At 46.7% G+C, this 22,999-nt stretch overlaps 1 protein-coding gene across 3 annotated transcripts in view; it reads left to right on the forward strand.

The window, feature by feature from the left end:
- The window catches only part of LOC149344139 (cytochrome P450 3A5-like), a 61,135-nt gene that overhangs the window by 16,312 nt on the left and 21,824 nt on the right, over window positions 1-22,999 (forward strand). For all 3 annotated transcript variants that reach the window (XM_089546159.1, XM_089546160.1, XM_089546158.1), the window contains 4 exons: window positions 6,652-6,797; window positions 8,659-8,774; window positions 8,921-9,068; window positions 11,804-11,964. In XM_089546159.1, coding sequence (XP_089402285.1) covers window positions 6,652-6,797; window positions 8,659-8,774; window positions 8,921-9,068; window positions 11,804-11,964 — 571 coding nt within the window. The remainder of the gene's footprint in view (window positions 1-6,651; window positions 6,798-8,658; window positions 8,775-8,920; window positions 9,069-11,803; window positions 11,965-22,999) is intronic.

The following is a 22,999-nucleotide window of genomic DNA, read 5'->3' on the forward strand; positions in this document are numbered from 1 at the left end:
CAAACGTCGTGCTCCAAATGATATGCTGGTCATTACAATATGAATCACGCTGTCTGGAAGTGGACATTAAACGTTGCCCTATTTCAAATCGCCATCTCTAAACTATCACCGTAGAGTCAGCTATCACATTAAGCTATGAACCGAGTTAGTGTACTGAATTTAAGTACAAAATCGCTGGGGTAGGTGCATCTTTGTATGGCTACGTGAGTTGGACCGTCGTCGAGTATATTTTCTGGGAGAGAAGCAGAAGAGACCGGAACCTATACGAGAGAAGCAAAGCGAAAATCAACGAAGGGTAATATTATTATTGGTACCCTTTACATGGCAGGGAGCGTTGACAGCAAGAGTCAACTAATCGCATGTTCCACAGTATAATGAAGAATGCAACGCTCTTAGGAAGCGAGGAAATCACATGCACAATTTCCTGTGCACAGAGGTTCTGAATGTTACCTATACGAAAAGCTAGCGGCGCTGTCTATACGGGTTTCTTAAAAAGCACTTCATCCACCGCGGAAATGCGAGAAAAAGAGGTTTGTTATTCGGCCTTCCTAGTGTCGACCAGAAACATCGATTGTGCCTCCGAATTGGCAGCTGCGCCGCTGTTTGGTACTATGTTCTCCTCTCTGCGCACGTGATATCACTTTACTATTGCGTTTTTGCCTTCCTCAAAAACATTCTACCCGTTTTAGTCTGATGTAAGTTTCACAGCGTTTCATCGAAGCTTTTTTCCTCGAGACGGCTCGTATTGTTATTTATGAATGCGCATTTCACGCGCAAAAAATTCTCATGCCCAATACGAAACCTCGTCTTCCGATAATACCTCCACCTCTGTACGCTGGATATGGTGCAGTGCCACCTGCTTTCCCTCTAGGTAATATTAAGAAATTATATACCCCCGTGGTCGGGTTGGATTCATCGACTGGCCGCTTCCTGCATATATTCGAAAAAGCCTCATATGTTTTTATGCGGTGTGCGCGTAATAGTATAAACGAGAGTCTCCGTTCTGGCTTCCTTGATGCCATAGGGGAATAAGAGGTTCTCACACTGCAGTCATTGCCCCTTTAAGAGCGTTAGCACTCAAGCCCACATTCACGGAAATGCCATTTAAATTGCCCGTCTCGTCGTTTGGTTGGCAGTTCGTAAAATGCTGATGAATGTATTTATTTATGTATATATATAAGCGGAAATTGAACGTCGTATGGATCCGGTGAAGCAGGTTGATGGACGCGCTGTGAAAGAACGAATAACTTTTATACAAACATATCTACCAGTCTCGCTCTCCAGTGCCGCTTGGTACCTCATTTTCACCGGAATAGCGCGCACTAAGACACGGACAAGAAGGGAGACACGACACACACGAGCGCTGTATGTGGGTCAGACGGGGAGATGCCTCAATGAACGCCTGAAGGAGCACAATAATAACGTGCATAACACAGTAAAAGGGCATCTCGGGATTCATTGTAGAGGCTGTGAAAACAAAACTTGCCACCCTGACTTCACTAGCACATGAATTTTAAGTACACACAGTGACCAATTAACACGCGAAATAATCGAAGCAGCGCACACGCCTGGTCTAAAGACGCATGCGTCAGTAGCCCCTCTTTATCGATCAGTTCAAAAGAATTGGCATTTTTAGTGAATGGAAAATGATAATGTTGTTATCGTCCTTGTTCAGTGTGACATGCATGAATTGACTATGAATCTATGAATGGATGGTTGTTTTCCTTGTGTTGTTGGAACTGTGTATATATGCCTCGTTCCAAACAATAAACACCAGTTGAAAGTCAGCGCTCGTGTGTGTCGTGTCTCCCTTCTTGTCCGTGTCTTAGTGCGCGCTGTTCCGGTGAAAATGAGTTACCAACTTGCCCAAGCATCTGTTTTAACGAATTTCATTTCTAGTACATCGGGCCCTATTAATTGTCTGTCCGTCCATCCATGTATTCTCGTCACCTACATTGCTGTCGCCGTATGCAACGCTCGATCATTGGCTTTTCTCGTCAAGGAAAAACGTGTTCCAACGTACGTTCTGCAGCTGTTTGGAGGATTCCAGCCTTCGCAGGGCCATTGCTCAAGAATTTGCCACATCCTGAAGGCTGAATGGAACAGACAAGCTCTGTTTTACAGGCGCAGTCTTTTTCTTCTGCTGCAAAGAACCGAAGCCCCACCACATAGAAAGAAGAAATGGAAAGAGCTTTCTGATTTAGCGAACACAACGGCTGACTTCTTGTGGCACCAAACCCTTTTCCAGCTCCGGGCATCACCGGCCAGAAAGAAGCACTCGACAGAGAATGTAATCCACACCGCAGGGAACGTGTCGCTGCCTACGGAAGTGCGTCGTGTTCTCTCCCAGGGGCCGAAGTACGCCACGGAACCCAAAAGCTCGCCCGCAGAACTTCTGAGCATGGTGAGGCAGGTGTCCAGGTTGGCACCGGTGGCAGAATCCGATAGGTTCGTGTCTGAAGGAGTTGATGCGCTTCTGCGTTGCAAGGCCCCAGTGAACACCGTCTCGGTTCGGCGAACTGTTTCCTATTTGAAGGGAAATTCGCTGTGTTTGCTCCCAGCCGACAAGGAAGGGGGATTCCTAGTGCTACCCTCCCATTTGTACGTCAAGAAGGGTAGGGAAGCTATTCTGTCTTCGTTTTCTGTGGCCAAGAACCTTAATCTGAAAAGAATTAAAGCTAAGGCCAAGAGAGTGTGCAAAAAACTTAACCTTGATCTGTTAACGAAAAGAGCCGATAAAAGTGAAGGCCTTAGTTTACAAGTGTTTTTTAGCGCAAAAACCCACAAACCAGAGTGTCCGTTTCGTGTGATCGTATCTGAGAGAGGCACATGGCAGAAAAATGTAGCCGTTTTTCTAAAGATCTTAAATTCGCTCACGTTGGACGATCCTTTCCAGGTAAAAAATTCGCAGGATGTAATCCAGTTTTTAGAAACTAACAAGAACAAGGGACTGATGGCCTGCTCTTTTGACGTCAAGGACCTATATTATTCACTACCACATGACGAGCTCTTCGCGTGCTTAGAAGAATGTATTGACCAGCAAGGAGTAATTGAATTCCAAAACAAGAACGGCATATCCGCCGAAGGCTTTTTAGAACTACTTCAAGTGTATTTAACTTCTACCTTCATTTCCTGGGATGGTGAGTTTTACCTGCAAAAACGAGGAGTTTGCATCGGGTCATGCATAGCTCCCGTGCTTAGTGACTTGTTGTTAGCACAAAAGGGTAGAATGCTTCAAGAAAAATTGAAAGGGTCAAAGGTTGTCCAATGTTTTCGATATGTAGATGACTTTCTCATTCTTATAGACTCTAATGTGGAAGAATCTGACGCAGTCTTTACGCAGATCAAAGCTAACTTTGTTGAGTGCCTTCATCCCCTCATACTAACTACTGAAGTGCCAGAAAACAATGTCATCCAATTTTTAGACCTCAAACTCAGATTAATGCATCATCACATGTGTTGGTCTTACCAGCCACGAAGCAGAAAGCCATTGCTCTCTTTTACGTCATCTCAGTCTAAGCTGGTGAAACGTGCCGTGGTGAAGTCATGCTATTACAACGCGCTTAACAAATCCTGCATGCACTCCATGCAAGATAGTTTCCTTCTCCAAACCGATCGGCTCGTTAAGGCTGGTTATCCCAAGCAGCTACTAGTATCAGTGTCCGAATCTATTCTCAGTAGCTTGAGCACAAATGTAAAAGGGAAGCAGGCAGATTCAGAGACGCGGAAGGAAAAAGAAAAATTTACTGTTGTACCTTACATTCATCATTTCTCCCACAGACTAAAAAAGATAGCGAATAGAGCACGAGTTAAGGTTATATTTTCGGCTCCAGATAAGCTTGGGAAGATGTGCAAAATGGTTAATACTGATTTCGTTCCCAGAGATTGCGACATCAAGCATGAAAATCGATTCGTGTCATGTGAAGAAGGTGTAGTGTATGCCATTCCCTTGTCATGCGGCAAGCTGTATGTGGGTCAGACGGGGAGATGCCTCAATGAACGCCTGAAGGAGCACAATAATAACGTGCATAACACAGTAAAAGGGCATCTCGGGATTCATTGTAGAGACTGTGAAAACAAAACTTGCCACCCTGACTTCACTAGCACACGAATTTTAAGTAAACACAGTGACCAATTAACACGCGAAATAATCGAAGCAGCGCACATCGCCTGGTCTAACGACGCATGCGTCAGTAGCCCCTCTTTATCGATCAGTTCAAAAGAATTGGAATTTTTAGTGAATGGAAAATGATAATGTTGTTATCGTCCTTGTTCAGTGTGACATGCATGAATTGACTATGAATCTATGAAAGGATGGTTGTTTTCCTTGTGTTGTTGGAACTGTGTATATATGCCTCGTTCCAAACAATAAACACCAGTTGAAAGTCAGCGCTCGTGTGTGTCGTGTCTCCCTTCTTGTCCGTGTCTTAGTGCGCGCTGTTCCGGTGAAAATGAGTTACCAACTTGCCCAAGCATCTGTTTTAACGCTTGGTACCCACACGTGATAAAATGGGCGCAAGCTTGCCCTAGCCTGGTGCTCAGCTAAATCACTGTGAAATGCTTGGGAAATGGGTCTTTGACTCCACCTTGCGCAAAGGAATATGCCTTGTGCAATGGTGCTCTCTGGCTGCAGATGCCCTTGCGCCCCGAAAGTTCACTCTCATCTACCAGTCTCGTAAAGTGCAGACCCTGGTCGAAACGTTGGTATTAAAGTTTTTCGTTATTGCACCGTATGTCAATGCACCTTCACCATTTATATATATATATATATATATATATATATATATATATATATATATATATATATATATATATATATATATATATATATATATATATTGTAGCGGCCTTTATTGGCAATAGATGACTGGTTGTTAAGGCCGGTTAGAGCGGGCAAGGGCAGGTCCGGTCCCGGAACAGCTGATGCTTTTGCCGCGCGTCGGTTCTGCTGCTTCAGCTGCCGATCGTCTTCTTCTCGCCTCGCGCCGCGCATCGGTTCTGTTGCTCCGCGTCTGCTAAGCGTCTTCCTCTTTACAATATATATATATATATATATATATATATATATATATATATATATATATATATATATATATATATATATATATAAAAGTAAATGGACCACAGCTCAGGGCAAAGAAGCGACCGCGGGACCGCACCGCCTCTCTCTTATCGCTTGCCGCTAGCTAGAAGCCAGAGTACACCGAGTGACGACAAACTTCGCCCTCGCTCAGGCGCTGGGGCTTGTCGCGCTTGATAAAATGTCTAGCGTTGCCTTCAGCTGCTCTCATGTTGAAGGTCTCGACGACGGGGAGCGCGCATCGCCTATTAATCGAGCACATCGGGCTATGGCAGGTCAGTCGGGCAGCCGCAGTCAGTCAGTCAGTCAGTCAGTCAGAAGCGGCAATATCATGAAACGAGTCGTAATTTTGTGTTTGGTTGTCCTTTTATATTGACATCATCTTAGATATTACTACCTATCTCTTGCCTCCACTACTCCTGCGCGCTCCCCTCAGTCGAGACCGTCAGCAGCAGAGCAGCTGAATGCAACACTAGATATATATCAAGGACGACAACCCCCCGCACGAGAGCGACGGCGAAGTTTGTCGTCACTCTGGGCACTCTCTCTGCAAGCGAGGGGCGCGAGGTAAAAACGCCGCGGCCCTGCAGCCGATCCGCTGCCCTAGGCGATGGTCCATTTACTTTTCCATTCTACCCTGAGCTTGGCGCATGATAGCCTTAGCCGCTTATGCGCTATTAAACACAACACACAACAACAACAAATTTACTTTTCCGGCCGACAGTAAATAAATAAAGTTCCGTGGCATACGCACGCACAGTATTAAAACAAAGCGAAGAAATCACAATCCAACACGTGGCAACAGTGTTTCACACGTATATCCTTTCTTTTTGTGACAAGGCATGAGAAGGCGCGCGCACACAGTTATCGCCTTCACTGCTAATGTGATAGCCCTCACATATCTCCCGATGTAACCTCGGTCCACCCCTATTGAGCACACACGTGGCATCAAATGCTGGCACGCACCCGCCGCGCTTACTTTAGTAAGGAAGGAGATAACTGAGTGCGCGTGCCTTCTCTTGCCTTGCAACAAAAATGAATGATGTACCTGTGAAACAGTTTGCCACGTGTTGGAATGTGACTTTTTGCTTTGTTCTAATCCTGCGCCTGCATGTGTCACGGAACTATATTTATGTACCTTCTGCCGAACTAAAAATTACAGTTGATGTTAAGCGCCCGTCCTGTCAGATTCTACCCCTCTGCCTCAGTTTATTAATCTAGTATTTTTATTCAGTCGTGTACATTTTGCGTCTGGTCACACCCGAGATAAACGCTAGCGCGCAGATTTAGTGCGTCAAACGCAGTCTGGGATTTTTAATGTTTCATGTGTCTCTAACTAAATTATTAATCTCAAGGCAGTCTTTGTGACCTTTAAGCATGACCATTAATTGTACGCATCATCAAATTCTCAAGCATAACCATGTAATCAGTGTTCGCTGTGATTACATAGAAGCTCACTTTGCTTCCCATTACCTGAAGTGTGGCTGCTCTCCGTGTTCACGCAACTCATAATTATTAGGAAGGCTGTGTGTCGCGTCATCTATGTTTTTTGTGTTCTTTACAACCATCAGGTTCTTTGGTAACTACTCCCTGGACGTCATCGCCAGATGTGCTTTCGCGACAAAGGTGGACTCGCACTCGGACACAACAAATGAGTTTGTGACCAAGACAAGGCAGTCCTTTTCTGGACGCGTTACACCACGCCTTTTGTTCATGCGTGAGTTCCTCCTCCCTCTGAAGTTTTCTACCGCCCTATTCTTTTCGCGATTGCAGCATGCAACTAAACGAGAAAAGTAACTAAAAAACACGAAAGGAAACATGATTAGGAAGAAAGCCACAGTCTCGAGATATGATAGACATGTGCAACAAGGGTAAGGAGGCACCGAATGTGGACAGCAAAAGTTCACGCATTCAGTCACAACAGTGAATAATTTCAAAACCTGATACATATGTTTATTTACCTGTTTGTTTACTAGTACCTCAAAACTGCCAAAGTAAAGAACCTTTGATGTGAAAACAAAAATCCTAAGAGAACACATTCAGACAGAGTACTTCGTCTGACTGAAAGCGAAGCAGTTTAATCTTTATGCCGGCGGGGCCAACCGGCTCCATGACAGTTCGCACCTACAGTTTTCAGTGGATGGTTCTCGTTATGTGTTGCAGTCTCGCAAACGTAAGTTTTATGCTTTCCCTGAGATGAAAGGGATGCGTCGTGCAGAAGGAAGAATGATGGAAAGCAAATAAACCATTGAGAGAATTTGTGACGGAACAGCGCAAAACACCGGCACAACAGACGAGCGACAAGAGATAAGCGCTTGTCTCTGGTCCGGGTGTTTTGCGCTGTTCCGTCACAAATGTGTAACCAACATGCCCAGGCTGCTGTTCTCATTGAGAGAAGTCATCATCATCACCATCTTCAGCCTGGCTACGCCCACTGCAGGGCAAAGGTCTCTCCCATGTCTCTCCAATGAACTCAATTAATTAATTAATTAATTAATTAATTAAGAAGTAAGGAACATGGTTTTGCCGAATAACCATTTGAATGCTATGATAGTTACGGGCACGGCTGCTGACTCGGAAGATGCCGGTTGGATCCCGGACCCTGCGGTCGAATTTCGATGGAATCTTAGAGGCCCGTGTACTGTGCGACGTATGTGCACATTAAAGAACCTCAGGTGGCGAAAATTTCCGGAGCTCTACAATACGGCGTCCATCATAGCTTGAGTCACTTTTGGAGGTTAGAAACCTCCATAAACCAATGGCAAATGAATGTAGGCCTCACAACTCTCTCACAACTGCCACGTGCCGGAGCAGGGACGCGGAAGACTCTCGGCTAGATGTACGACAGCACTCACGATCGGGAAGAGTGCAAGTTCTTGAACCCCATATGTAGCTTTTGTAAAACAAAACGTCGAACGTACCGAAATAAATTTCATATAAAGTATAAAGAACGGAGAAATTCTACGCATAAAATTCAGCCTAAGCCTGCAACTCATAGCCGAAACACTACAGAGTTGACTAAAGGTCAGCACTGCGCCTGAACTCAGAACAAAAGCTTGAAATTTTGCCAAACATTCATGGCATCGCTGCACGCGACAGGCAAGACGCTAGAATTCTAAGTTGACAGACTCACAGCGTATTGGCTATTTATGAATGAAATTTCTAGCAGACACCATTTCGAAATCTAGACAACTCGCCCAATCAAACTTGAACCTTCCCATGTTGTCAGGAGACCACTTAAGACTCATTCGTGGTGCTTCTGGCATGAGTAGTGCAATGGAAACAAAACCAGCGTTTGTATTGCAACCTTTCAATTTCGAAAATTTCAATTTCTTTTCGCCGCGCCTTTTCCTCCCCCTTACGATATTGCCTTCTTTATGCTTTCGAAGTGCTCTTCACAATGTCGTATCAAGCGCTTTGACGACATGAGAGATATGTACGGCAAATTTCTTGATTGAAACTCATTATTCCGTCCTACGACAGCGAATTCTTTTAAGCTCTTAATTCTTAGAATTCTTAGAAGAGAATAATAAGCTCACATTTGTATGCACGGTTCAAATTGTAGCTTTTTTTTGCAGTTGCATTTCCGGCCGTCGCGAACCTGCTTGGCCTTCGGATTGCTACCTCCGATTCTTTTACGTACCTGATACAGACCTGCCAAAACATCATCAAAAGACGAAGGCAGGGACAAGAGGTGAATATACTGGTATTTCTAAATACTGTGCTCCCTTCCTTGAATTCCTATTCCAATTCCTATTCCAATTTATATTCCAATACCTATTCCAATTCCTATTCCCATTCCTTGAATTCTTATTGTCATGTGCTTTTTGGCATTTTTAGCACCATGAAGATTTCCTGCAGTTGATGATGGATGCCCAAGATGGAACAGTTGATAGTGTAGCAGGAACTTCTTCTTTCGAGCGGGACGATCAGATATTCAACCTTGGCTCAGAAGTGAGGCCTGATACTGCGCCATCATCAAACAAAGGTGAGAAGTCATTTAATTTCACGCCACCACATCCTAGGTATAGTAACAGACAAATAAAGGCTACTAGCGAAGGATTCATAGATGATCAATCAGAAATAGAAGAAAAAGAAACAGCCGATGTTTCTGAGCGTGTCCAAAAGCACGCCCATTCTGCGGCGTCTACATGCCGCTGTGAAATGAATTCCCAGCGCAGGAATATTATCGCGTCTTGTTTCTGTGCTTGAGATAATGTGTCAGCTTCTGCCTGCTAGTTAAAACTTTCTCGCTATGTATTCCCCCAGATTTTCCTTAAATCGAGTAAATCGCATGTCTGAGTGAGAGCGAAAAACACTGCTGTTGAGCCCTCCGATGCGGGAAACGGATGCGCTGCCGGTTAAGCCACAAGCGAGAAGCGAAATGTGGGCCAACTTGAATAGACGCAGTCATCCACGCCAATATAAAACAAGCCACGAACCACTATGCAACCTCGCCACGCATTGGATGCCTCACGAAAAAAAAAACGAGCTATGGCTACACGAGCTTCCGCAGCTCGCTGAGCGCAGGATTCTTTTTTTTTTATTTATAGTGATGTTACACACCGGGGCTTCATCAGCGAGTTCCGCGTTCTTGTGAAACGAGGGCCCAGTCAACCTTCCATTAATGTGGACCGAACACTGCCAGTTCATGCACTCAAGTAGTTCGTAAATCTGGCTCGAAAAATCCCGATGTTTTATCAGGTTTACAGAGACAGGGGCACTAACCCCAGAGAATAATTTTTTTACGCAATAGTGCCGAATGTTGGCATAAAGAGACCTAGTTTGCCCCGAGTCTTGAACCCTAGAGCGATATGCGGTATGAAGGAACGATACCAAATTATTGTCATCTGGCGTCACAGTAGAAAGGGTTTTAAAATATTGTTTCGGAGACAAACACTTTTGACACTCCTTGATGGATGTGAGTGAGAAGGTCAGATTGCTCGAAGAATCACCTCTATCGAAAACAAGATTTGCGTTCTCATTGTGGGCAGCCTGCCTACCGTCAATGAACAAAAACAAAGGGCTAGCTTTGCCTGCCTGTTACGGTTTTATATACCTCGAACGCCCAAATTACCTCCCGTTAGACTGCACTGGTGAACGTCGTGTCCTCTGACTACAAAGTAACCGCACGAATAGTGACTAGCCCACGTTTAGTGAATTGTTTTTGCTACACCTACTGTAACTGCACTTGGTGAAGAAGAAAACTGCAACCCGAGATATTCGTCTCTCACACGTGGAGACGACCGGCTGCCCACAATTTTCTAATGATCTTTTTTTTTCAGGAGACGACCGTGGCTTGGAAGCAAGAATAAGAAATATTCTTCAGTGATTTTATTGCATATTTTTCGCGTTTATTGTTTCGGTTCTCTTGAATTTCAGAAAATATCCGTACTTAAAAAAACGGCTCCTTTGAAAGCTGTCTAACGCTGAATTCAGAGTGTTTTATGGCGACCACGACCGTAGGCGAATGCTTAAACCATGCGCTGCGTCCCCGAGAGTACGCAGTGGTTGCGGCGTGGTGGTTACGGCACTCAACTAACTGCTGGCCCGAAAGACGCGGGTTCCATCTTGGCTGCGGCGGTCAAATTTTGATGAGGCGAAATTCTAGAGGTCCGTGTTCTGGGCAATATCAGTACACGTTATAGAACCCATGTGGTCGAAATTTCCGGAGCCATACACTACGGCGTCCCTCATAGCTTGAGTTCCTTTTTGACATTCAACCACACAAAACCAAATCATATGTATGCAATATTCGATGTGAAGACACAATTGTAATTGTTGAAGAACAGTCTAGTCGGTTTACTGTTGCAGTATACCTCCTACATTTTCCTTCCTTGCCAGTATATCGAAATAAGCACGCGAAATAGACTTCACTGTACGAGGTTGCTGGAACTGACAAGCATATCTAGTGAAGACATACATACAGATATACATACAGAGCGCTGAAATCAGCGCTATGTATGTTCTTTTGTTCCCTTGGCCTTGTGCCGTTGCGCTGCTTCACTAGATATGTCAGGCCAACTCGCCCACCAGTTCGTATTGCACAACTTAATTTCATGTACAAGGGGCTCTATCTAGTCGTCTTGTGTTGTTGAACCATCCCGTTCAATCCCAGCTATTGCTAATCCATCATGCAAATTGCGAATGCTTGGTTTTTGCATTCGAAAGCGGATCCTTCCTCCTGAAGTGCTGGCGGCGTTGTTTGGAGGCTTTTTAAAATCAGCGCTGTGTTTGTCCTTTTCTTCCCTTGGCCTTGTGCCGTAGCGATGCTTCACAAGATATGTCAGACCAACTCGCCCACCAGTTCATGCTGACAAGCAGTTTGTAGAATAGTGATACTGTGAGTTGCGAAAAGGAATCGCAAGCAGTCTATTGTTTGTTTGAGCAATCCGCAGTTAAACACATTTTTAGGCCTTGGTCATGCTGTGTGATACGGCCTGTATATTACCAATAAAACTCCCTAGTTTCACTCAGGACTTCTCGGCCAAAGCGATAATCTCTTCCACATGCTCGTAGATGAGACCACGGCCAATGCAAGCTTTCTTTGACTTTTATAAAAACGCTTGCGTTAATCGAAAATAATGCAGTACGAACGACGTGCTGACGCGGTCCAGGCATTTCAATACGAGCTTTGTTGGTCTACTACCAGAACTATTACAATTACGCGAGTAGATGTTGAAGGAGGTTGTACATATTTATTGTTGTTTTCTTTTTTTTCAGCACTCACTGCAGACGAGGCTATGGCTCAGTGCCTGGTCTTTCTTGTTGCTGGCCAAGACACGGTGTCTACTGCGATAGCACACACCCTGTACCTGCTTGCTGTTCACCCCGATGTGCAGGAAAAGCTCAGAGAAGAAGCAGACGAGTGCTTCGCTACCAATGTAATTACCCAACATCTTTTCTTCCTCCACAGTCCAATTCATATTTTTCCTTTCCTGCTATTGTTGGGTTGCCGGGATTTTAACTCAAGGGATTCTATATCGTACAAAAATATCACCACAGAAGACACTCATCAGAAATGCGGTAACATTACTGCAGTCGCTGTAGATCCTCGCCAACGGAATTAAAGAGCAAGACACTACTTGCGCGTAGAATTGACGTCCCCTCGCCCCTGCCCAATTCCCCCCAAATTCCACCACAGCGCCTCAATTTAAGTAAAAAAATGCATTGTCTTCATTCTTTCCCAAAATATCGAGTGGAAACGCTCTGAGTGGAAGGAGAGTTTATTGCGCAGTGAATTATCACTACAGTGAAATACAGCCTCCGTGTGTATGGTACAATCTGGGAAGCTGATGCCGGAAGTTAAAGCATGAAGAAAACAACCAAGCACTTAGCGCAGCCCTCCCAGATCGCGATCGCCCCTAAATGATCGTGATAGACGCCGACTGCCTTGTCTGCAAAATTACTATGCCGTCGGAACTTCATGAAGCACACATATGACGATTATTAGCAAGCAGAAAGAAGGCAAGAGTGAGTTGAAAGTCAATATAATAAAATGAGAAAAAGGGCCACATTATTTATAGCTTTGGACAGACCGCGTAGGTTTTTCCATGCCTTAGCATATTTATTCTTAATAATGCTTCAAAAGGTCGATTAACCTGCAATGTATTCAAAGACTCAAACTAACCAATAAATGGCGCTCTTGAGCCAAGCCAATCTTATCCTATTATAATACCGTATGAGCTTTGCAATCGCCGTGGGTTCGTGAATAGTTTGAAACAAAGCTTAACGACGGATCTTTTGGGGGTTGTGTAAATTGTATGTAATTCTAATCTGGATTATCGGGCAGAGATTCTCCAGGATGGCCAAAAAGTCTAAGCGTACAAATGTTATCTTTTTCTGCAGTCACCTCAGATGGCCATTACACATGACACCGTACAAATCCGGCTCTGACTTCTGCTAATTGCGGCCTGAAGCCACTGGGTAAAAAAGAGCTATCAGAGTTGACTGCCGCTCAATCGATGGGAAGACTTCTGTCCAGTACATTCGGTTCACGGCATAGACGCTCAGTGTGTGTCTGTGGCGCGTGCGTGTGTGGGGACGACAGCTTGTAGGGTTGCAGGCTGGCTGAAAGCCAGGTGCACTGACTACCTGATAAAGCTTCCTGGATAGCATAGTCACTATTCATGTAATCAGGGCTGCCTGTAAGTCAGTGGTACAGGTCACTAAACTGTAGCACTTTAAACTTGGTTGAAGGAGCTGGCTACAATGATGAAATAATTTATCGTTGTGGTTACATCAGCGACTTCTGTTCATGTGACAGCGCTGTTGATGGGACTGCCAGTCAGGGGGCAGCTGCAGTAAATATGGATTCATAGATAAATGTGCCAGGGCTTTGCGTTCATATATAAAGCTCTGTCGTTAAAGGTACCGATCGGCGGAAAAACAGGCGTCGACGTCGTTGTGAAAAATCGCGATTGGTGGAGAGGGTAGTAATGTAGAAAAGGAGTCTCGCTGAAAAAAAAGGAAAAAAGAAGTTCCAGCATGGCTAAGCTTTGATTAAAGCAGGAGTCCAAGCGAAAGTTTCACACTATGGCTACGTTAAGAAAGCAGTCGTGATTGAAGCATTGACGAGACTCATCCTCCCGTCGGCGTTTTGCCAATCGTTTTTCACTCTCCTCTTCAGTTGCGGCTGCATGTTTCCTCTTCGCAGCTTCAGGCTGTCGTTTCAATCTTGCAGCTGGCTATATATATATATATATATATATATATATATATATATATATATATATATATATATATATATATATATATATATATAACGCGGTCGATATCATGTTACACCGCGTTATTGTGTAACGTCACACCATTGCTCTACTGTGGTTTGAACTCTAACTGGCTTGAAGGTGAAATAAACATGGTCGCTGAAGGCTGCTCTAGATAGCGTAGTGAAGCTTTCGCTTCAAAAAAATGTGGCTGCCAGGCGGAACGTAACCGCCGGGCGGCTGAGGAACTTTTTTCTCCCTTTCATGGAAGCACACTCAAACTGAGAGGCTTCAAGTCTGAGTCTGACAACCAGGCGGCATCCTGCAACCCGTCATAGATAATCACACCAGCATCCACTCTCACTTTGTCAGCACGTCAAAATGCCGGGAGACACACGCATGCATCGAGGAAACGGATCCAGGCAGGACGTCGATCCAGCGCAGCATATACCCCCCGCACCAGACCACACTGCTCACTGAACAGATACTTTGACGAACGTTGCAGCTCTGCTTGGCGATCAGTCATTTGGCTATTCCACAGGCTAAACAGTCCTATGACCATTAAAAGATCACTTAGTACCGTAGAATCTTCCACGGTAGGCAAAACTTTATTACGATAGGGCGATACAGGACATCTCAATGTCCTTTTTGAGAGCACGTTGACATTGTTCCAAAAAAAACGGCATCACAACAAAACACAAAGCAATGATCAATAGTTTCTGGCTGCTGGCACAAGCGGCAGTTCATAGACCATTCCACAAAAGTCCCTTTTTCACGAAGCTACGTTTTGTCAGGTAAAGTTCACTTGTGATGTTGAAAAAAGAAAATCCTTCACTGAGATGAAAGAAGGCCTGGGAAGAGCACCTGGCATCGTACTGTAGGCGAATTACATTACAGTAACGCTAGGTATTTAGGGTCACTAATAAGCGCCGCCAATAATTATGTACGTTGATGTGTAGTAGACCGGTATGTAATTACAACAACCATGTTCATGACTGCGAAGCTTTGCACCGGGTGACCTCCAAGCGGACATAGGGGCCTTTTAACGCTATACGTCATACTCTTAACGTGAACTTAGGTGTCCCCGAAGTATTTGCAAGCTTAATGTCGTCCCGAATGGCGTAGGACCATCTGCATGTGCTCATCCCAGCGTTTAATGTCAAAATTTGACATTCAGTATTTATTGTTTTATCATTTCCTTCTTGAAAGGTGCTTATATGTTGACATGCTGCCATCTGCTACGGGTACTCTTCTCGGCTCAGCGGCTACGGAGGTGTAGTTGCAGTAACGCGCCAGTTCATGCAGATTGGACAGTATGTAGTAAGATCGCATATGACGTCAGTGCACGCGCCGGGCTGAAAGTTTCCAGCAGAGTGTCATCAGGAACGGCAGTATAATGACCTCTCGCGCACTCTAGCAGAGAAGAAGACAAAAAAAAAGCGAGTGAAGAATACCACATTATCCGCGGGAGACAACTGTCGCTGAATCAGATGTTATATAGTAGAAACCTCCGTGTCTGTTGTACATTTAGCGCGCTCCATCTTATAATAGCCATCCCCCGCATCTGGGCGTTGTCTGTTTGTATGTCTGTATGAAGCTGGTTTTGTGGAAGCTGGTCACCAGCAAACCAGGTAGTGGGCAACCCGCCACCGCGTCGGGTGGCAGTCCATTTAATCGTGAGAGGGTGCTCCTTAAGAGCAACCTGGTCGGAACCCAATCCAACTCCAACCAATGGCAACAACTGCCACAGCACTTGCCTTGTGCCACTGCGCTACTACTCCCCTGTCCACACGGTGGTTTACTTGCCAAGGTGTAGCCGGTAGTAGCCAGGCGAGCACCCCCCCCCCCCTAAGCCCACCGAGCAAAGCTGAATAAGTAGCAGCGGTGAGGAGGAGAGTGTGATTTGAATAATGTTTGCACAGTAGGTAAACTGAAGAAGAAGTTGGAGTGGTAATTAGGTGGTAGCCTCGTACAAACTATGAGGGGCTCGTTATAAGTATGAGAGAAGCTAACAGCCACAGACACGAAGGGACACAAGGGATTTTTAATTTATTTATTTATTTTGTGGTGTTTACCAATTTAGAATATTACTGAATATATTATTGCTTTCATTATTACAGCGCAACGACGGCACAAAACAAGAGGGGGACACAACAGCGCTGTTGTGCCCCCCTCTTGTTTTGTGCCGTCGTTGCGCTGTAATAATGAATGTTGGTGACCAACTCACCCAAAAAGTTGTATTATCGCTTAAAGCTAATTGATTAGAAAAATAGAAGAAAAAACAACCACATGCCGCCGTTGGGATCCGAACCAACGGCCTTCGAATTACGCGTCCGGTGGTCTACCGCTGAGCTGCGGCGACGGCTGTCTGATGTTCTGCTTTCGGGGGTATTTATGTTTACATGTGACCATGTGACCTCCGAATTACGCCTCCGGTGTCGTGGGTTCGGATCCCACCGGCGGCATGTGGTTGTTTTTTTCTGCCTTTGCAATCAATTAGCTTTAAGCGATCACACATATTCAGTAATATTCTAAATTGATCAACACCACAAAATAAATAAACTACAAATACCCTGTGTCCTTTGGTTTCTATGGCTATTGGCTTCTCTCACAGCCACAGCTATAACGAGCCCCTCATCCCCTTGCCGTGTTTGCTATATATATATATATATATATATATATATATATATATATATATATAGGGAAGGGGAATGAGGGGCTCGTTATAAATATGCAAGAAGCCAACAGCCACAGAAACCAAGGGGCACAGGGGATTTTTTTTTTTATTTAATTTATTTATTTTGTGGTGTTGATCAAATTAGAATATTACTGAATATGTTATCGCTTAAAGCTAATTGATTAGAAAAGCAGAAGAAAAAACAACCACTGCCGCCGGTGGGATCCGAACCCACGACCTCCGAATTACGCGTCCGGTGCTCTACCTCTGAGCTACGGCGACGGCTGTCCAATCTTCTGCTTTCGGGGGTATTTATGTTTACAAGTAACCTAACCTTGAGAGTGTTCATGAGCGCCACCCACGTTCATAAGCGGCGGACGTGGAACGTCCTGAGTTACCGCAGGTGTGACGTAGAACGTCTTCGAACGGAGAGGGTGGAAGCTGCGTGAGAACCCGCTTATGCTTCCTATGGCATCAAGGCTGCCAGAACCGAGGCCCTCGCTAAGCAATTAAGCAAACAAGGGAAGGGGAATGAGGGGCTCGTTATAAATATGCAAGAAGCCAACAGCCACAGAAACCAAGGGGCACAGGGGATTTTTTTTTTATTTAATTTATTTATTTTGTGGTGTTGATCAAATTAGAACATTACTGAATATGTTATCGCTTAAAGCTAATTGATTAGAAAAGCAGAAGAAAAAACAACCACTGCCGCCGGTGGGATCCGAACCCACGACCTCCGAATTACGCGTCCGGTGCTCTACCTCTGAGCTACGGCGACGGCTGTCCAATCTTCTGCTTTCGGGGGTATTTATGTTTACAAGTAACCTAACCTTGAGAGTGTTCATGAGCGCCACCCACGTTCATAAGCGGCGGACGTGGAACGTCCTGAGTTACCGCAGGTGTGACGTAGAACGTCATCGAACGGAGAGGGTGGAAGCTGCGTGAGAACCCGCTTATGCTTCCTATGGCATCAAGGCTGCCAGAACCGAGGCCCTCGCTAAGCAATTAAGCAAACAAGCAATTAAGCTTGTTTGCTTGTGGCTGTTGGCTTCTTGCATATTTATAACGAGCCCCTCATTCCCCTTCCCTTGTTTGCTTAATTGCTTAGCGAGGGCCTCGGTTCTGGCAGCCTTGATGCCATAGGAAGCATAAGCGGGTTCTCACGCAGCTTCCACCCTCTCCGTTCGAAGACGTTCTACGTCACACCTGCGGTAACTCAGGACGTTCCACGTCCGCCGCTTATGAACGTGGGTGGCGCTCATGAACACTCTCAAGGTTAGGTTACTTGTAAACATAAATACCCCCGAAAGCAGAAGATTGGACAGCCGTCGCCGTAGCTCAGAGGTAGAGCACCGGACGCGTAATTCGGAGGTCGTGGGTTCGGATCCCACCGGCGGCAGTGGTTGTTTTTTCTTCTGCTTTTCTAATCAATTAGCTTTAAGCGATAACATATTCAGTAATATTCTAATTTGATCAACACCACAAAATAAATAAATTAAATAAAAAAAAAAAATCCCCTGTGCCCCTTGGTTTCTGTGGCTGTTGGCTTCTTGCATATTTATAACGAGCCCCTCATTCCCCTTCCCTTGTTTGCTTAATTGCTTAGCGAGGGCCTCGGTTCTGGCAGCCTTGATGCCATAGGAAGCATAAGCGGGTTCTCACGCAGCTTCCACCCTCTCCGTTCGATGACGTTCTACGTCACACCTGCGGTAACTCAGGACGTTCCACGTCCGCCGCTTATGAACGTGGGTGGCGCTCATGAACACTCTCAAGGTTAGGTTACTTGTAAACATAAATACCCCCGAAAGCAGAAGATTGGACAGCCGTCGCCGTAGCTCAGAGGTAGAGCACCGGACGCGTAATTCGGAGGTCGTGGGTTCGGATCCCACCGGCGGCAGTGGTTGTTTTTTCTTCTGCTTTTCTAATCAATTAGCTTTAAGCGATAACATATTCAGTAATATTCTAATTTGATCAACACCACAAAATAAATAAATTAAATAAAAAAAAAAAAATCCCCTGTGCCCCTTGGTTTCTGTGGCTGTTGGCTTCTTGCATATTTATAACGAGCCCCTCATTCCCCTTCCCTTGTTTGCTTAATTGCTTAGCGAGGGCCTCGGTTCTGGCAGCCTTGATGCCATAGGAAGCATAAGCGGGTTCTCACGCAGCTTCCACCCTCTCCGTTCGATGACGTTCTACGTCACACCTGCGGTAACTCAGGACGTTCCACGTCCGCCGCTTATGAACGTGGGTGGCGCTCATGAACACTCTCAAGGTTAGGTTACTTGTAAACATAAATACCCCCGAAAGCAGAAGATTGGACAGCCGTCGCCGTAGCTCAGAGGTAGAGCACCGGACGCGTAATTCGGAGGTCGTGGGTTCGGATCCCACCGGCGGCAGTGGTTGTTTTTTCTTCTGCTTTTCTAATCAATTAGCTTTAAGCGATAACATATTCAGTAATATTCTAATTTGATCAACACCACAAAATAAATAAATTAAATAAAAAAAAAAATCCCCTGTGCCCCTTGGTTTCTGTGGCTGTTGGCTTCTTGCATATTTATAACGAGCCCCTCATTCCCCTTCCCTATATATATATATATATATATATATATATATATATTGAAGCGGGTAGCCGGCGACGACAAAGAGCGATGGCACGAGTGGGAAGAGTAGAAGACGACAACGAAGTTCGGACTGTGTTCTCGGTGCCGCTCACAGCTGTTCTTTTCTGTTTGTAAATATTTGTAAATATATTCTTTCCCGCAACATATTTGGTGGAGGTGCGGATTTCCCCTACGTCTACCGACGACGGAGCTCCGCAGCGGCCGCCAGTTGCCTTCACTCATCATGACCCAAGACGCCGCCCAGCACACTTAGCCCCGGCCATGACATCACTCGTTCATTCTCCCCCTCGTGACCCTGGGACATTTTCTGGTACCGACAACACTGACGTCGACGACTGGGTCAACATGTACGAGCGAATGAGTACCTACAACCGCTGGGATCCGACCCTTATGCTCGCAAATGTAATATTTTATCTAAAAGACACCGCCCGGGTCTGGTATGAGACGCACGAAGACCATCTGACCAGCTGGGACGTGCTCAAAGAGAAACTCCGCGAATTGTTTGGACGGCCGCTCGGCCGAACGCTTGCCGCTAAGAATAACCTCGCCTCCCGAGCTCAAACATCTACGGAGTCCTATGTGTCGTACATTCAAGATGTGCTGGCCCTCTGTCACAAAGTTGACGCCAACATGCCCGATTCTGACAAAGTCGGCCACGTGTTGAAGGGAATCGCCGACGATGCCTTCAACTTGCTCGTATACAAGAACTGCACGACGGAATTATTAAGGAATGTCGACGCTTCGAGGAAGCCAAAAGCAGGCGTATTGACCAGCCGTACACACGCCTCCCCAACACGGCTGCGACTTCTTCATGTGAAGTCCTGCGACACCGGGAAACTCCAGCGCCCCCAGAAAATGTGACCCGCATCATCCGAAGCGAGCTCGAAGCTATGTCCCCTGCCCCCCTGCATCTACATGATGGCGACAACCGCTTGCCTACCATCTCTCTGGTACAAGCTGTCGTCCGCCAAGAGCTTGCAAACCTTGGTTTCCAGCCCGTCAGCCCTGTACGGTCTTCACCACCACCCGAAATCACTGCGATTGCTCCTGGACGACCTTCGTATTTCACTCCACGTCGCCGAAACCCTAACGATTGGCGGACAACCGACGACAGGCCCATTTGTTTCCATTGCCACCGCATTGGCCACATCTCCCGCCACTGTCGAAATTATTGGTCCCGTCGCAGCACATACCGTCCTCTCAGCTCCTACCGCGACGACGAACAGCCCAGCCACTACACGCCCCCTCCAGCCCAGCACAGTGCTACAGTCGGCGGCCAGATTCCCCGCTCCAGCCGCTCCCCGTCCCCCCTGCGTCGACAGTCTCGTTCGCCCCAACGCCGTCGCTCCTCTCCTGGCCCCTACGGACGCTCGCAAGCGGAAAACTAGACGCTGCAGTGTCTGGAGGTGATGCTGCAGTACAGCTCCAGCCCCAAAATCCTCGATTAGCCCTTCGCGCACACCATAATTTGCTCGCCATTAATGTCGATGGAGTGCCTGTGAGAGACCTGATCGATACAGGCGCGCACGTATCTGTCATGAGTTCAGCCCTACGACGCCGCCTCCGAAAAGTACTGACCCCTGCACCCAAAGCCGCTCTCCGCGTTGCCGACGGCGGAACGCCTCATGTTGTTGGACTATGCACAGCCCGTGTGACCATATCAGGCCGCCATACATCCGTTCTGTTCTCTGTTCTGGACCAGTGCCCTCATGAAGTCATTCTTGGCCTCGACTTCCTGTCTGAGCATTCAGCCCTCATTGACTGCGCCACTAATGTTGTTCAGCTTGACCTCCCTCTTTCTGCTGAGTCGCCGTCCCCAGTTATACGCCGTCTTTGTGCTGTCGACTTTGTCCGTCTACCGCCACAAGCCGCCACTTAAATTTCTTTCTCATCTGTTCCCCCTGTACCTGATGGTCACTACGTAGTCACTCCGGAACTTGACGTCGCCCTGACGCGCAGCATTGCGCTTCCACACATTGTACTTACAATGTCGGCCAACCGAACGTACCTTCCGGTCCTGAACTTTGGTTCATCCATCCAACCGCTCCCGCAAGGCATCTCACTCGCCACGCTGTGCCCTGCTACCGAATGTGTGATATCAGTGGTGGACAGCTGCTTACCTTCCACTCAGCAATGCCGGTTGCCTGCGGCCCCATCAACAGCGAACCCAACGGACGACTACGCCGACATGATCGCTTCTGACCTACCGCCGATGCAAGCTCGCTATCTTAGGTGCCTCTTATCATCTTTCCGCGACATCTTCGACTTTGATAGCCGTGTTTTGGCTCGGACCTCTGTGGTGACGCATCACATAAACACCGGTGATTCCGCTCCTCTCCGCAGACGTCCGTACCGAGTGTCCAGCGCCGAACGCACCGTCATAAAAAAAGAGGTGGACAAGATGCTCGCAAAAGACATCATCGAGCCCTCGTCAAGTCCTTGGGCTTCACCAGTCGTCCTGGTGAAAAAGGACGGCAGCTGGCGCTTCTGCGTTTATTATCGGCACCTCAACCGCATCACAAAAAAAGACGTATATCCACTCCCAAGGATCGATGATGCATTAGATTGCCTCCACGGCGCCAAATATTTCTCTTCAATTGATCTTCGATCGGGGTACTGGCAAATTGCCGTTGATGAAAAGGACCGCGAGAAGACCGCCTTCGTGACGCCTGATGGCTTATACCAGTTTAAAGTCATGCCGTTCGGCCTCTGTAACGCCCCGGCTAGCTTCGAACGAATGATGGACTCCCTTCTTCGTGGCTTTAAATGGTCCACTTGCCTCTGTTACCTAGACGATGTTGTGGTTTTCTCGCCTACTTTTGCCACGCACCTCGAGCGCCTCTCCAATATTCTGACAGTGTTTCGTAACGCCGGACTTCAGCTGAACTTATCGAAATGCAAGTTCGGTCGTCGCCAACTCACTATTCTCGGACACCTCGTTGACGCTTCTGGTGTACGCCCAGATCCCATCAAAATTCAAGCTGTGAAGGACTTTCCTCTTCCAAGGTCGTCGAAAGATGTGCGCATCTTTGTCGGGTTGTGCTCGTATTTTCGCCGTTTTATCTAAGATTTCGCCGGCATCGCTTGTCCCCTCACCGATCTTCTGAAGAACGACACCCCCTTTACCTGGGGCCCTGCTCAAGAGAACTCATTTTCATCCCTCGTCCATTTGCTGACCACTCCACCCATCTTAGCACATTTTGACCCGTCGTCTCCCACAGAGGTTCGCACCGACGCCTCCGGATATGGCATCGGCGCCGTCCTAGCCCAACGTCAACAGGGTCAAGATCGAGTCATCGCTTATGCCAGCCGCCTACTTTCAGCCGCAGAGCAAAATTACACCATTACTGAGCGCGAGTGTCTTGCCCTTGTCTAGGCAGTAGCTAAATTCAGACCCTACCTGTTCGGCCGTTCATTCACTGTTGTCACTGATCACCACGCTCTCTTTTGGCTGTCTTCACTAAAAGATCCCACCGGTCGCCTTGGTCGCTGGGCATTGCGCCTCCAAGAATACTCATACTCCGTCGTGTACAAGTCAGGGCGCCATCACCGGGACGCTGACTGTTTATCCCAATACCCTGTGGAACCACCTGACCTAGAGGACGCTGAGACCCTGCCCTGCCTCTTAGCTATCTCTGATCTTGCCGATATTGGCAACGAACAGCGCCACGACTCATCTTTACGTCCTATCTTTGATGGCATCCGTTCTGGAAACCGATCTCCGTCTCTGAACCTTTATGTGCTCCAGAACGGCATGTTGTATCGCCGAAACCTACGCTCCGATAGCCCTCCGCTCCTTCTCGTAATACCCCAACGTCTACGCTCTTCTCTCCTTGAAGAACTGCACGATCTGCCGACAGCCGGTAACCTTGGCGTGTCCCGCACGTACGCTCGGGTGCGGCATCGCTTCTTT

The sequence above is a fragment of the Amblyomma mixtum genome, chromosome 5 (assembly GCF_055824585.1).
Source record: "Amblyomma mixtum isolate Tamu chromosome 5, ASM5582458v1, whole genome shotgun sequence".
Classification (NCBI taxonomy): domain Eukaryota; kingdom Metazoa; phylum Arthropoda; class Arachnida; order Ixodida; family Ixodidae; genus Amblyomma; species Amblyomma mixtum.